At 35.1% G+C, this 15,806-nt stretch overlaps 2 protein-coding genes and 1 long non-coding RNA gene across 6 annotated transcripts; 1 reads left to right on the top strand and 2 right to left on the bottom strand.

The window, feature by feature from the left end:
- Nucleotides 1–693: 693 nt before the first annotated feature.
- Nucleotides 694–5,200, bottom strand: LOC113782648. 4 transcript variants are annotated; one of them, XR_003469821.1, is made up of 6 exons: nt 4,785–5,200; nt 3,599–3,645; nt 3,283–3,512; nt 2,573–2,671; nt 1,384–1,442; nt 694–1,167 (listed from the first exon to the last, which is right to left on the bottom strand). It is a non-coding gene; the product is annotated as an uncharacterized LOC113782648 (long non-coding RNA). The 4 variants fall into 4 exon arrangements; XR_003469820.1 differs by having other exon boundaries at nt 3,312–3,512; XR_003469819.1 differs by having other exon boundaries at nt 3,368–3,512.
- A 963-nt stretch (nt 5,201–6,163) lies between these two features.
- LOC113783191 (berberine bridge enzyme-like 4) lies at nt 6,164–7,459 on the top strand. The gene has a single exon (XM_027329257.1). It carries the CDS (start codon nt 6,164–6,166, stop codon nt 7,457–7,459), a length of 1,296 nt encoding a protein of 431 aa, XP_027185058.1.
- A 5,848-nt stretch (nt 7,460–13,307) lies between these two features.
- Nucleotides 13,308–14,940, bottom strand: LOC113783190 (berberine bridge enzyme-like 8). The gene has a single exon (XM_027329256.1). It carries the CDS (start codon nt 14,907–14,909, stop codon nt 13,308–13,310), a length of 1,602 nt encoding a protein of 533 aa, XP_027185057.1. The 5' UTR covers nt 14,910–14,940.
- Between the last annotated feature and the right edge of the window lie 866 nt (nt 14,941–15,806).

Genomic DNA, 15,806 nt, shown 5'->3' with positions numbered 1-15,806 from the left:
AGTTCGGTCAATGGCTTGGTTTGACCAAGTTTGAGCAGAGTCTCGAGCTACTCGATTGTTATTTGAGTCGAGTTTCGAGCCAATATTTTGAGACTCGTGGCTTGTCGAGCTACTCGTCGAGTCGGGTTGTATTTAAATAATATATATTATAATTATAAAATGACCATTATGGGTATAATTTATATTGAATTTACAATATACTCTTTTTTATAATAAAATTCCATAAGGACAGAAGTGTACATTTTTCGAGTCGAATCAAGAAGCTTGATTAAATTTGATTTGATAAGACTTGCCTAAAGGTCGAACCTTATCGAGTCGAGTCTCGAGCTTAAAGGAAGCTCCTCGAGTCAAGCCTCGAGTATCGATTTTTTGGACTCGGCCGAGCTCGAGCCTAGGTACATATGAGCCGAGTCGAGTCGAGTATAGCAATACTCAAGCTCGATTTGGCTCGATTACATTCCTAATTGCATGTACTTGCATCGCTTTTTGCAACGCTAGTTTGAGTGTCGCCACTGTACTTGCGGCACAAAAAATGTGCCGTAAAATATCCCTATAATGTTATCGCGACATAAAATTGTGTCACAAAAAATCACTAATAAAAGCCAAAAATCAATTTTTTGATGGTACAATATTTATCCTGCTCAAATATACTAAAATTAAATATCAAAATAAAATTAAAGTTCCACAGTACACTAGAACAAAGTATCATACATTGCTTCAGTCAAATTTTACAAACTTTATCGCATGTCATCATTTTGAAAAGAAAAAAAAAAGGATGAACTTCCTTGTAATGTAATAAGTTCATTACAATGACAAGATATTTCACATATCCCCAGAAGTGCTTGTCTTGAAAAGCACAAATTCATCAAACGTCTCTCAAAAGTATCTTCACGTCTCAAAATCCCGAAATAACACAAAAATATAGTCATTACCATGCTTGAACACTAGAGTGTAAAAAGGTCAGCAATCAATTCACTTCCTAATTTGGGAAAGTAACCAACATCCACAACCCAATAGAACCACATTCCATAAAATTGCAAGGTGAGAGATGAAGAATTTAAGCAAGTCATTTTCAAGTAGTCCTGCTCATTTTCCAGAAACTTTTCCACTATCTCAAGCAAGTCATTTGCGAGTAGTCCTACTCCTTTTCTTCTGTGTATGGTGGTTCTAGCATAACAAAAGACTAATCAATTCAATATCAACAAGGAACTCGTGCACAAATAGTAGTCATCAAATTATTAAAATATTATTTAATTAATCATTTTTTGCTCAAGAAACAAGAATCTGAAAAGCTCTTCCAGGTGAGACAATAATGAAAAAAAGTCTTAAACAGAAAAGATAGACATCTATGTTATGGGCACCTAGCAAACTTTATGTCCATACCCTTCTTGTTGCAATCCTTCACTTTCTCCTTTAGGCTTTTGTGCTGCAGCTTAACATCCCTGGCCATCCAAATTCCCAATTATCCATAAATATTAGGAACAAATTAAAAAGCAAGGTACGCAACACAATTTCATCTGAGTTTGTGGACTAAAGTGTACCTGGGGTAATTGTTTCTTCAATATTCAATTATGACTATCCATACTTGACAAAATGTAATGTTTTTGATGCCTTGGAATGATTACTAACAACTGCTGCTACGTGGGGCTTTCTTTCTCCATGAATGTTTGATATGTAAGAAGTTGCTTATATAATACTTAAAAAAAATAACCAAACAAAAGGAAGACATGTACTGTTACTTGGGTGGTTCATACCATTCCAAGCATTTCAATCTCTTAAGCTGACAAATGGTATTGCAAATCCAGGTAAAATATGGCATCCATCTTAATTTGTTTTTACATATGTAGTGATGCAAGTAGTTTTAGATACACAAGACAATTGAATAGATGCTCACAGTGACAGTTGAGAGGAATTGCTATCAGTAGAAACACCTTGTCTAAGAAAGCATGGAGCTACCAATATTCTGTTTTAGTAGACACCCATGAAGTTCTTCAATATTTGCTTGTTAAAATACTTAAGCTACTAATGCTCTATTTCAAAACTTTAACCATGTACAAAATGAAGTAAATGCAAGTATTATTCAAATGAAGCAAACATTTGAATAAATCTACAAAACATAATATGCTTGGTTTTACATTGAGAAATATTAAACATCTTTAAGTAATGATGCACAATCCAACAGAAGACTTTCTAGAAGATAAACTCCAGCTTGATTCACATGCACAAAGTAGAAAAAGAAAAGGCAATTTTAACAAAACAGAACACATCAAAAAGGCACAACACCTAGAAATATTTAACAAAACAGAAATTGACAGTGAATTTCTGGAAAACCATCTTCCAATTAATAGGAATGGAAAAGAACGAAATACTGAAGATTTAAGCTAATCATAATCCTTCAAAAAAAGAACATAAAAAAGTATGAAATTACATCATTCGTTCCTTATGAAAAAAAAAAACAGTAGCTTAGAATTGACCGGTAACTTGATTAGTTCAATTGATCAATAATCCATAAATAGAAGCTAGTAGTATTCGAACCTTTTTAAATCAAATAGAATTTCATGAACAGAATTACCCGAAGATGTCTGCAATATCTGATTCCAATGCAGAGACATTAAAATGAATAGGAATTCCCAGAGAAATTTCTTCATTTTGAGATGTCTGCTTTTGTTTTCTGCTCAAAATAAAGTAATAAAGGTTAGAAATTCAATTATCACACATTTAAGCTTAGTCAAATTAATTAACCAAAAGATGTATCAAACTTCTTTAACTAATGATGCATGATCAACAAAGGTTATCCAGAAGATGAAAGTTAACTTACTTCAGATCCGTAAAGAAGTAAAAGAAAAGGCAACATCAACAAAATATAACACACAAACCACGGCATGACACCTAGAAATACATAACTCCAAAATTAATGTGAAATAACGATTAATACTATAGGCAAAACAATCCGCTGTTCAATCTAGTTCTTCACTAAACCATAAATGAGTCAAAAGCTCAATCATATCATGATAACAAACACATTGTCAGAAGCTAATGGAGTATGGTACAATGCTGATCAAATTTTGAAATTGTCCAAAATTACCACAAGTACCTCTCTGAAAATAAGGTGAAATATTTCAGAAACTCCAGTACAATTTTGAAAGAAAAGATCAAATAAATGAGAACCCCCTGATAAAAAAAAATGACATTATTAAAATTGATTGCTTAGCTAAAAAAATGCATTCATCATTCAATACCTAATCAAAGCAAAAGCAGAAACTTTTTGAACTAGTATATCACGTGAAGTTAACATGATAGTGAAGACATACTTAAATGCTCTGGCTGGAAATTTGGGAATAGGTCCACTAAGATTGTTGCCAAGTACCTGAAAGTGACAGTGACTTCATGAGAGCAGAACACATTTTCATTCAAGCTTTGAAAAGAAGTCTTCCAGAAGGAAAGTTTCTTGGAAAGCCAAAAATTGCAGATTCCATGCTACTTCTTTCAAAGACCCTGAGATACAACAGGTACTGGAGAATACCCAATAAAAAATCAGGTATATGACCAAAGAACTTGTTACTGGCAAGATTTTATTTCTCAAGGTTTGAGAGATTACCCATTTCTAGAGGAATATGACCTGAAATGCTATTGTTTTGCAACAACCTACATGAGGGGGAAAAAACTGTTAAAATAACAATTAGGCATTAAAAGAATGAGTAGCTGAAACACATTATTGGACTTCCAAAGTTCCATTTTGCTGTTCAGAGTACAAATGATCTTGCCACTAATGGCCACTTTACTTGGTTAACAAGCTGTTCACCAAAAGCAAAGAAAACCCAAGCAGCCAGCATAAAGATGCGAAACTTAAAACAACGTAGTTAATGGAGTATACCATCACAGCTAGAAGGTTAATATTGAAATTCTTGTAACTTTGATGGATCCAAGTGGTTAGAAAAAAGGGCATTCAAGTAAATTCCGGATTTTCTTACTGATTACTATTGAGATACTCCTTAATTTTGTTCTAATTTTCTCTAGCTAATGCTTAATTAGTTACATGAAAAAGGGAGGAAGCTAATCAAAATAAATCTCAAGAGCACCTAAACTTAGTTATCTACTCAGAGATGCATATGCAGCAGCCATCTTTTTCACAATAACCAGACTAGACAAAAAGATCAGCCTTTTCTGTTGATCCATTTCCCTTTGAGATGTCTCATGAATCATAATGGTGACATACAAAGGTATTGATTCTATAGGAACCAATTTATCCAAAGTAGAAGAAAACAATGAATCATCTATTATATACCTTGTTTCGGCAGTGGAAAAATCTCTTCAAAATCATCCATAGGAGAAGGAAGCATTTTATACAAGTTCTAAAACTATTTAGCCCCAATCCAAATCCAAAACGTGTCTTTGGGAAAAATTCATTAAAAATGCAGTGCAAATAAAAAAGATACGAACAAAAATGTAGTAAAATAACAAATACCATAGAAACCTATTGATACATAGCACTCACTCAAAAAAAAAAAAAAAGATCCACAACATCAAACAAAATTTTAGTTCAAATCCTAAAACAAACTCCAGATATGTGCACTAAAGTACAACGCATTTTGAAAACAGAGCTTCCAAAATTCTACCTTAAATAAGATTAAATCTCAGATAAATTAAAAAAAAACTACCATTAAAATCTAAAGATTACAAGGTTTTGAAAAGTTGAGTAATTCTCCATGAATACAAAAAGAAATTGCATACAAATATCAAGCTGTAGTCGGAAAAAAAAAGAGAGAAAATCAAAGGTTAATTACCTCATATTTGGATCGACAGAGCTCCGACAAAGACTCGAAGAAAATTCTGCAGCAATTTCTCTCAAGAGCAAAGCTAGGGTTTCATTCGGTGTAGAACAAAATTACTCGGAGAAATGAGTCGCGCTCGGTCGATCCCATGCCTTCACTTCACGAACAACGACCTGAAAATGAACAAAATTTACGGTGAATTTCTCGAAAATGTTGCTGAAATTGATCGTAACTGAGCAAAATCCATGACGAGATTGGGATTTAGCCATAGCTAGGTATTAATCTTGCAAATTTTGTCTTCAAGGCCGATGGAGGAGAAGGCTAGCAAATAGAGAGAGAGAGAGAGAGAGAGAGAGAGAAAGAGTAACTCATTGATTGCCACTGTTCAATTAAGATTTTAGAAGAGAACGAAAGAGGGAATGCTTGGGATTGGGGGAAAGAAACGGAGGAGATAATGATATATGTATTTTACCATTTTTCTTTTCCGGACTTCAGCGATAATGATATTGTTCAACTTAATGCAGTACATATATATAAAAGTACACCGTTTCATAGTGCCGTGAAGAACTCGGGACTGTAATGAATTTTGCAGCACAATTCGAATTACCCACCACGCTCTCTCCTTGTGAGCGGCATCCCATTATTGACTGCCCTCTTCAGCCGGTGGAGTGTATCCTTGAACTTGAGACAATATCAAACCTTTAAACACTGAGAATGGAAGGAAACCTCACCCAGACAAGAATAAAACTCATTTCACCTCAAATCAAAGCCCACCAAACCGACCAAAAACTTCATGCTTTTCCTTCCAGAAGTTTAGACAACGAAATATATTCCGGACCAAATATAAAAATTACATCCGATTCATTGACAGTTAAAATTTATAAGTCTACTTCTTTCTTTCATTATATTGGCCGGCTAGTACAAATTGTCAATGAAAATTCCAAACCTTTCTAGATTCATAATTTTCCAGCGCGCATAATTTCGCAGTTAACATAATCTTACCTGCTAATTAACTTTCACTACATTGGGAGAAAATACTAGTATAAATAGCATCTCAACTCTCTTGAGTCCTGTTCACAAATATGAAGAAACCAACCAACATCTTCCTCCAATTTTCTTTTCTCATCTTCTTTTCCATTTTATCAACAGCTTCAGCCGATATCCACAAACACTTTGGCAGCTGCTTTATCCACAATTCCAAACACCCGATTGATATTTCAAAAATCGTCTCAACTCCCAAATGTTCTTCTTACCAGTCAACCTTAGACTTGCATGCACAAAACCTGCGATTCACGTTACCAAAAACCCCAAAGCCTGTAGCTATAATCAACCCAGAAAATGAATCACATATTCAAACAGCAATTTATTGCTCCAAAAAGCATGGATTGCAAATGCGAATATTAAGTGGAGGCCATGACTTTGAAGGTCGTTCATATGTTGCTGATGTCCCATTTTTTATCCTCAACATGTTCTACTTTCGATCAATCTCGATCGATGCCAAAAGCCAAACTGCTTGGGTTGGAGCCGCTGCAACTCTCGGCGAAACATACTATGCTATTACCCAATTTAATAGCTCCCTTGCTTTCCCTGCCGGCTATTGCCCTACTATCGCTTTTGGTGGGCACGTAAGCGGAGGCGGGCACGGCCCGCTAGTTAGGAAATATGGTCTTGCAGGTGATAACGTCATTGATGCTCGAATAATTGATGCAAGCGGAAGAGTTCTCGATAGAGAATCAATGGGCGAGGATCTATTCTGGGCAATTAGAGGGGGAACAGGAGCTAGTTTTGGTGTAATTCTCGCATACAAAATAAAACTAGTTGAGGTTCCAAAGAAATTCACTGCATTCAGTCTCACCAGAACATTGCAGCAAAATGCAACAAAATTAGTCCATCAATGGCAATCTGTTGCCCCAAAGTTGCCTGCAGATCTACTTATTTCACTTCAGTTGACCACTGTCAAATCCAGTCGAACAGGCAAGAGTACTGTAGCAGCCACTTTTGTTTCTGCTTTTCAGGGTGGAGTTGATGAGCTACTGTACATAATGCAAGAAAATTTCCCAGAGTTGGGATTGGTTAAGGGGGATTGCACTGAATTAAGTTGGGTCGAATATATCGCTTTCCATTTTGGCTTGCCAAAAGAATCAACATATGATATGTTACTAGGCAAAATCGCTGCACTACCAAAAGATTACTTCAAAGCCAAATCAGACCTTGTTCAACGCCCCATTCCTGAAGAGGGGCTTAAAAAGATATGGAATCTTATGAAGAAGATGGAATCCCCGCCCGGGCGAATGGAATGGATCCCTTTTGGAGCAAGAATGGATGAGATTCCTGAATCAGAAATTCCATTCCCGCACAGAGCTGGAAACTTATTCTTAGTGTTCAAAACAACGGGTGTAGAATGGAATTCAACGAGTGTAGAATTGATGCAAGAACGTATCGCTTGGATGAGAAAACTCCATGCAGTTTTTGGAAAGTATGTTGCCAAGAATCCAAGAGGTGCATATGTTAATTATAAGGATCTTGATTTGGGAGTGAATAACGTGGGCAAAACAAGTGTTGAAAAAGCAAGGATCTGGGGTGCTCCATATTTCAAGAACAATTTTGATAGATTGGTCCAAGTGAAAACCAAAGTTGATCCTTATAATTTCTTCAAGAATGAACAGAGCATCCCAATTTCTCAATGATCATTATGGTTGAAGAAGAAAAACGTTGGTATCTTAGTGTGTCCAGGAGATGAAGAATTATGATTGTTTTATTTGTTGAAGTGTTGTGTTTTTTTTTCCCTTATTTCGATTAAGATTACTAAAATCCCAAAAAGTGTATTTGTAGAAGTTTTACTTGTACTCTTAGCATGTCATTAGGGATACAATTTAGAAGAAAATTGTTGTTTCACTGATCAATCAAACCAATTAACTTCACCATATGAAAATAGTTTTGGTCAAAATTGATCAGATTTATGACTTTGTTGCAAATTGCAATACGATGCTTTTCAGCGCACCAAAATAGTTTTGGTCAAATTAAAATTTTCACCTAAGTGCTTCACTGGAACGGATTTATTATGGTCTTCATGAATCCATCTAATCGATCAAGCAATCTAATAGAGAAGGAAATGGTGTTAGTCACAACTTGGCAAACCAATTTAGTCAAAAAAAAAAAAGATGTATGGGCAGTTGCTGCAGTTGATTAAACCTTTGTATGGTTACTTTTAATGAAAATTCTGTTACCATTTGAAAGAGAAAAAGAATTGACTTCTCCTTCGGAAGTACTAATCAAGCGAAAAACCAGCCGTCTCCCAAATTCCCATCTTTTTCCTACTTTATAGCAATGAATAAAAAAGTAAACTCCTAAGCGGAAAAGGAAACTACCAACAACAGTATCCGTGTTACTTAACTAAATACTCTACTAATAAAGTCAAAACATAATAAACATTCAAATTTTGCATGAAGACACACAAGCAATTTTGTCAAAATTTTCTTCTTGACCAGGTGTTAATTAGGTACCATCCATCCTTTTCTTGACTCTGTATTAGTTAGGACTTTGGAGGACATCGACCGCCTCGCAATCCAACTAAATGGTTGCTTGTGTACTTAAACAAGTACTCGACGCCAACTAAATTATTCCCCCTTGAAAAAAAGCGTTGACTTTTTCAAAAAATTTTTTCTTATAAATTTTTTCTTATAGTTTACAATTTGTTTGACAGTGGGATGAATCTTCTGTCCCACCCTCACGTGCCACTCTTTATCTCATTTTTTATTAGATTTCTATTTCTCATTCATAAACACCATATTTTAGTTTTTTATTGATTTCTTGCGATCCAATAATTATTAACTGAATAAAAAATAAATACAATTTATAAAAAAATAATATATAATTGAAATTAAAAAATACAGCCAAAAATCATTAAAAAATCTCATTTTTTTTAATGAGTTTTAATTTTTGAATTTGTTAAATTTTTGTCCAGCAGATGAAGAATTCTGATTGTTGTATTTGATTAAGTGTTGTGTTTCCTTTTTCTTAACGATGTGGGAAGCCAGCAAAAAATAAAATCCAACAGCAATTCCGTTCCCACATAGAGGAAATGTGTACATCATGTGTGAAGGGGTTTCATGGGATGAACAAGTGGTGTCCAAGCAGCGTATTAATTGGCTGAGAAACCTGTATAGACACCAATACATGTTAGAAAACTTTCACCGAATATATTATACTTCGAGAACCATTGAGCCTTGGTCCAATGGTCAGGGGCAATTCCTTTAAAACTCTCTTGTACATTAATTCGATAGTTGAAACCCCACTTAGTGTATCACACAAGAAATATAGCGCTTCTTGTTCTTAAAAAATTCAGAGGGTATAGTATTGCATTTGTCTGGTAATTCATCCCGCAATCTCTATAAAAGTCTCTTTAGGCTCCCTTCCTTCGTAGAGTAGGAATAGTTTAAATAGTTGGCGTTATCGATCCAAAAAAAAATACATATATATATATATATATATATTATACTGAGAGACAAAAGGTAGAGCTGGCAAATTAAATCCAAACCCAAGCAAATCAAACACAAAATTCAAATCCACTAATCTAAAAGGTTGGATAGGGTGAGTTCACTCATGGAAAAGTTTTGAGTTGGGGATTAGAAACCAACATAATTTTTGGGTGGGTGAGATTTTTCATTGAGCAACCAAATCACACAAACAAGTCAAATACAGAATCCAAGTGTTCCTATAAGATTACACGTCAATAGCCATTAGCTGCCAACGGAAACGACCCTTGCGTAATAGCAATTTTTTTCCCATTCTTTTATCACAATCGGAATTTGATTTTCAATTTTATTCTTTATCAAAACATTGACTTTCATTTCTTTTCTTTTTTTCTTTTTTTTTCAACCATTCTTCTTCCTCACCAAAACACAAGGCAGCCATGGCCATGGAGTTTCAAGGCTGTTGGCTACCATTATTGACTGCCACCTTCAGGCAGTGGGCTTTGACAAAGGCCATATCCTTGAATTTGAAATAATTTCAAACCTTTAAACACTGAAAATGGAAGGAAACTTCACCCAAATAAGCATAAACTCATTTCTCCCTTCCCTCTCCATTTCACCTCAAATCAAAGCCACCAAACCAACCAAAAACACAAGAAAATATTCAAAAGCAAACAAATCTCACAGACACAGGTAGAAAACCTAAAGATGCAGCATATTTGCATGAATTTTTTTTTTTTTTTAAAAAAAGGAACTCAAAACTATTTTTAAGTCAAATTTCGTTCAAAGTGGATCTTAATCCCTTGAAAGAATGTGAAAGTTGAAAGTTGGAAGTGAATGGTAACGTACGTTGGGTAACGGTTGGGTTATGGGTTAGAGTTGATCCAATTAAACGCAGTCCAACATTAATCCACTTCATTGATGGGTTGGCTTAGTAGTTCAGATGAAAATAACCACGGCTTTGGTGGAGGCTCTAGGAAAACTTAAAAACTTCTGGGAAAGTTCCAGCAATCCTTCAAATGTAAACTGATCTTTCTGCCTCCCTATGGCACCAGGGAAATATAATCTTCCCCAGTAGGCGGAAAAGTTTTCGTCGTAGAAATCTTTCTCCAAAACAACAGCATTCTTCAGAAGGAATTTCACCAGCTGAATCACATAAGGCCCTGTTGTGTATAAAAAATGCAGACAATCTTGAGATGGTGAAAAGTGGCATCACTTTAATAGTTCAACCACATGTAGATAAAATTCAAGATATTACAAAAGAAAATAGAACAGCATACCTTGTATACAAAGCCCCACTCAGTTTATCTATGCATGATTAAAATTTGTAGAGATCGCGAATTTTTCAATAACAAAGAAGTCCTAGCGTTGCCAGTTTGTCAAAGCAAGCTTAAGCACTAGTTTTTCTTCTCCCATTTGGAAGATTGGCAAGGTACACCTGTAAACTTCTGTACGCTCAAACCCTGGCAAAAACTGAAAAGCACAAACAACTTGAACTTAAATCATAGAATTTCAAAAGGTTCATGAATGAAATCCAAAATGTATAGCATTTCAATCTTGAAATCTGCCTTATGGAAGAAGCACTTATTTTCTCGCACTGTATTTGAATGCTCAATATTCTGCAGGAAAATTTTTATCTGTGGAGCTAATCGTTTGGCAAATTTAGTAATTCCTGAATCGTACAAATCAGAAATTAAGTCTAAAATACATCAGTGATCATAACTTTTTTTGCAGATGGCGTCTTGTTCTCTTGCAAAAGATGTGATCAGCAGATCAGTTATGCTGTTTTATCACCTTAATATGCCATCGATTTTTCATATATAAGGACTTGAATTACTAAAATAGTGCATGCTTCTAAGGATTATGCTATAATTTATTTAATATTTCCGACAAAAATTTTAATTTTCATAATGCAAGTTTCTTCAGTGAGGGCATAAATTAAAGTTCTCTTATGTATCAGCACCAATTAAGCATCACTGCAATTACAATATAAAGAAGGTATGAGGAAAACCCCATATGTAATTGTATAACTACAGGTTAATTTATATGTTCTTTATTTTTCCCATTATTTGTACGGGAAAAATTGTAATGTTTTTCATGTGTAATGCCTTTGTATTAGTGCTAAAGTTGATAGTAATCTTGTATTCTTATTTTAAAAAATTAAACAAATATCTATTTTTCACAAAAATACAGATCACTTGAAGATTTGGATTTAGTCAAAATCCTGATTTTTGAGAAATTGAATCAAAATAATTAAACACTAAACACAAGTTTCAAATAAAGTGAAAAAATTAAGGGTAAATTACTTATAATCTCCCTATAATTTTATATAATGCTAGATGACCCCCCAAGATTTCAAAATAGCTACATAACCCCCTTATATTTTTATGTAAAGTGAAAAATGGACAGAATGCACAATCAATTACGGCATTTATATCAAATGCGCTCTAAAAGCGCGTGTGATAAAATATTAATTTTCGTGTTACCCGTTTATGATTGTATAAATATTCACTTTACTCTCACTGTGATTTTTGTATTTGTCTGCATAATACTCCTATATTTTTATACAAGGCAATTAAGTCATTCATTGATTAGCATTTGGGTAAGAGCACTGTTGACATTTTAATTAACGATGTTACATAGGTTAACTTTCGTCAAATTTTCACTTTATATAAAACTATAAGGTGGTGAAGTGGAGATTTTGAGAGTCATGTGGTAATAAATGAAACTATAGGGGTTATATGTAATTCACTCAACAATTAAGTATCATTCATCAAATTATTTCCGGTTGAACTTTTCTTTTATTTTTAATTATATTTTTGGTTTTCAATACCTTTTAATCTCCAAATCCTAATGTCAATGTTTTGTCAGAAGATTAAATTAATGATTTCGGGTGACATATCAATTTTACTCTCTTGCATATTTCGGTTTTTTTCTTCTCGTGTTTCTGTCCACACCTATTCCGGATGAAAAATACAAAAGAAAAGTTTAAAGTAATTATATCTGGAAACGTCGTCCCGATTTCTTACGTACTCCTTTACTGGCACACCTTTCTGGTCGATGCATTTACGGAATTTATTCATATTTTCTTTTCTTGGATGGAGAAAAAAATAAAAAAGGTATACCAACTTGTTGGGGGATTCGGTTAATTCATGCACGATTGGCCCACTAGTAGGCCTGTCATCGGGTCGGGTCTAGACCCGGATCCGGGCCGGATCCGTGAAATTATTGCGGGTATGGATAGGGATTTAATTCCGTTTCCCGGATCCGGATCCGGATCCATTTTGTCAAACAAAAAAACGGGTCGGATACGGAATATAGTATTCCGACCTGTATTAGACCCGGATCCGGATGTAAATGAATTAATAATTTAAAAAATATATATTTATCAATATAATTTGATCAGGGTAATGTATTTGAATAAAGTCAATTTGATTTCTTTTCTTATTTGATTTTTTCTTTGCATTAGTTAGAAATTAGTTTACAAATATATTTTTTTCTCATTTTTATTAGAAATTATAAATTTTGCTAAATTTGTTCGGGTAGACCCGACCCGGATCCAGGACCTACCGGATCCGGATCCGGAACATAGAATAAAAGACCCGTCAGGTAAACGGGTCGAATCCGGGTCCGGTATAGTAATTCGGGTCCGGGTCTGGAATAATGAATTCCGGCCCGGACCCGACCGGTTGACAGCCCTACCCACTAGGCCTAGATGCTTAATGTATTCATAGATCTAGACTTCACACTGTCAACTAGCATTTCTGACTCATTATACCTCAATATGCCTAATTCTGTCACCTTCTCCAATTTTTGATGTTAAATTGATACTAAAATTCTTGGACAAAGTTAGATTTCGGATTGAAGACTCATGGCACAAGAAAAAGATTAGGCCAACCTTAACAAGTAATGTTTTTGATTGTTTAATGAAACTTGTGAGTGTTTTGCCTTTGATTGTGCTAACAAGACTTGTCCAGCCAGGAAACAAATTGAAATAAACCTTTCAAAATTCAGAATCTCCTCGATTCCCAAAAATTACAGGGCATTTCTTCTTCGACCATGATCAGTGCAAAGGTGGGATACTCTGCTCATTCTTGAAGAAATTATAAGGATCAACCTTGGTTTTCACTTCTGCCAGTCTATCAAAATTGTTCTTGAAATATGGAGCACCCCAGATCCTTGCTTTTTCAACACTTGTTTTACCTTTATTATTCACCCCCAAATCAAGGTCGCGATTGTTAGCATAGGCAGCTCTTGGATTGTTAGGAACATATTTTCCAATAACCTTGTAAAGCTTTTTGATCCAATCTATACGCTGTTTAGACACCACTTCTTGATTTGTTGCGTTCCACAAAACCTCTACAAATATGAGGTACAAATTTCCTCTATGTGGGAATGGAGTTGCTGATTCCGGTGTTGTATCCATTACACCTCCTCCAAAATAACTCCATTCCATTATTGCCATAGAAGGAGGTAATTCATTAAGCTTTTCCAATATCTCTTCAAGCCCTTTTTCAGGGATAGGCTCTTTGGCGAAATCAGATTTATCTTTGGAATAAAGTTTAGCTCGAGAGCCTCTCCTGGTCAAGAACTCTTTAACGTCACCAATTGGTTGACCATTGTGAAAGGCTATATATTGGATCCAAAGCATTTCACTGCAGTCCTCTTTCTTCAACCCCAACTCGGGAAATTGTTGGTTCATGATTGAAAATAATTCATCAACTTTACCAAGGAAAACAGACACAAATCTAACTTGCACAGTTCTCTTACCTGTTTGATCGGAATTGATATTGACAAATTGGAGTGTGATAGTAAGGTCCAGTGGTAACTTTGAGGCAATATATTGCCACTTGTATACAAGTTGGGTTGCATTTTGTTCCAAGGTTCTGGTGATGGAAAATGCAGTAACTTTCTCTGGAATTTCGACCAATTTCAACTTGTATCCAAGAATGACTGCAAAACTTGCACCGCCTCCACCTCTTATAGCCCAAAAGAGATCCTCACCCATGCTCTTTCTAGCGAGAACTTTTCCGTTTGCATCAATGATCCGAGCATCGATGACATTGTCCGCAGCAAGGCCAAATTGCCTTGTCAATGGACCATACCCTCCGCCACTGATGTGCCCACCAATGCCAACAGTTGGACATGTACCAGCCGGAAACCCCAGAGAGCTATTGGCCTCGTGAATGCTGTAGTATAGTTCACCAAGGGTTGCTCCAGCTCCAACCCAGGCGGTTCGACTTTTAGCATCTACCGAGGTTGAACGGAAGTTGGACATGTCTAGGACAAAAAATGGAACGTCAGAAATGAAGGATGTGCCCTCAAGGTCATGGCCACCGCTTCGAATTCTCATCTGTAAGCGGTGCTTCTTAGAGCAAAATATTGCTGCTTGAATCTGATTTTCAGTCAAAGCTGTGATAATGACTCGGGGCTTAGGAATTTCTGGTGAAAGGAAGCGCAAGTTTTGGATGTAGGAGTCCAAGACCGACATGAAAGAAGAGTTGTTTTTTGTGTAAATTTCTTTTGAGAAATCAGAGGGGCTATCAGTATAATTTAAAAGGCATTGAACAAATTCTTCGTGGTGAGGATGAGATGCAGAATCCCACCAGATGGCAATGAGAAGGAGGAAAGCAAATTGAAGCACTGCTGAATAGGATATTTTCATCCTTTTTGGGTAATATGCAATTTTGAAACAATCATGATCAGTAGCTTATTTATAGGGTCTCTTGAATGATTTCACTTCAATTATTGTGTAGTATTAAAAATAAAATTTAACCAAAAAAAAAAAGGCAAGAATGAAAAGTCGATTCCCTCCTAACTTGATGGCTCCTCTCCTGTGTACATTGGCAGAAAATTTTATGACAATTAAATGTCAACATTTATGGTTGAAACTTGATTATTTTCTTGTCACAGAAGAAAAAAGAATAGTAAATTGGGAAGTGGGGATATTAATACTCCCTCCATCTCATAAAATTTGTCATTTTTGAAAGAACGTGCAATTTATGGATAGTGATATTAGTAGGAAAGAGAACTTTTCTTTTTCTCTTATATTCTTAGTGACAAGCCATCTTTTATTTGATGTATTGATAATTATGGGGACCAAGTAGTGGGTCAGTTAATAAGTAAAGATAAAATTTCATTGAAAAGGTTGAATTGATTTTTCTAAGATAACAATTAATTTAGGACAAGAAAAAATGGCAAACATAGAACAAATTTTATGGGACAGATGGAGTACTATTTATGTAGCCTCTATTTGGCGATGCGGTGCTTTTGTTAAAAACATTTTCTTGGGTAGTAAGAACATTTTTAATATGTTTGATGATCATCATATTGCAAAGCTGAAGGTAGTGCTTTTTGGTCTCAAAAACAATTTTTAGCATAAACTCAAAATTGGAGTTCTCAAATAAGCAAAGAGAATTCATAAGCACGATGACTGAGACAGCTATAGGCAATTTTGCGTGCATACGAAGTGCTACTAGCTAGTTGGCTAATGCACAAGTATAATAGATCAAATTATATAGTAATATATATATATATATATATATATATGCTAGTAGTTGGC

This window comes from Coffea eugenioides, chromosome 9 (assembly GCF_003713205.1).
Source record: "Coffea eugenioides isolate CCC68of chromosome 9, Ceug_1.0, whole genome shotgun sequence".
NCBI lineage: Eukaryota > Viridiplantae > Streptophyta > Magnoliopsida > Gentianales > Rubiaceae > Coffea > Coffea eugenioides.
Note: the sequence above shows the minus strand (reverse complement) of the source record. Positions and strands in the feature narration are given on the sequence as shown.

Bases quoted from the DNA above. Each gene is read 5' to 3' on its own strand.
- LOC113783190 (XM_027329256.1), bottom strand. From the start codon at position 14,909: ATGAAAATATCCTATTCAGCAGTGCTTCAATTTGCTTTCCTCCTTCTC.
- LOC113783191 (XM_027329257.1), top strand. From the start codon at position 6,164: ATGCGAATATTAAGTGGAGGCCATGACTTTGAAGGTCGTTCATATGTT.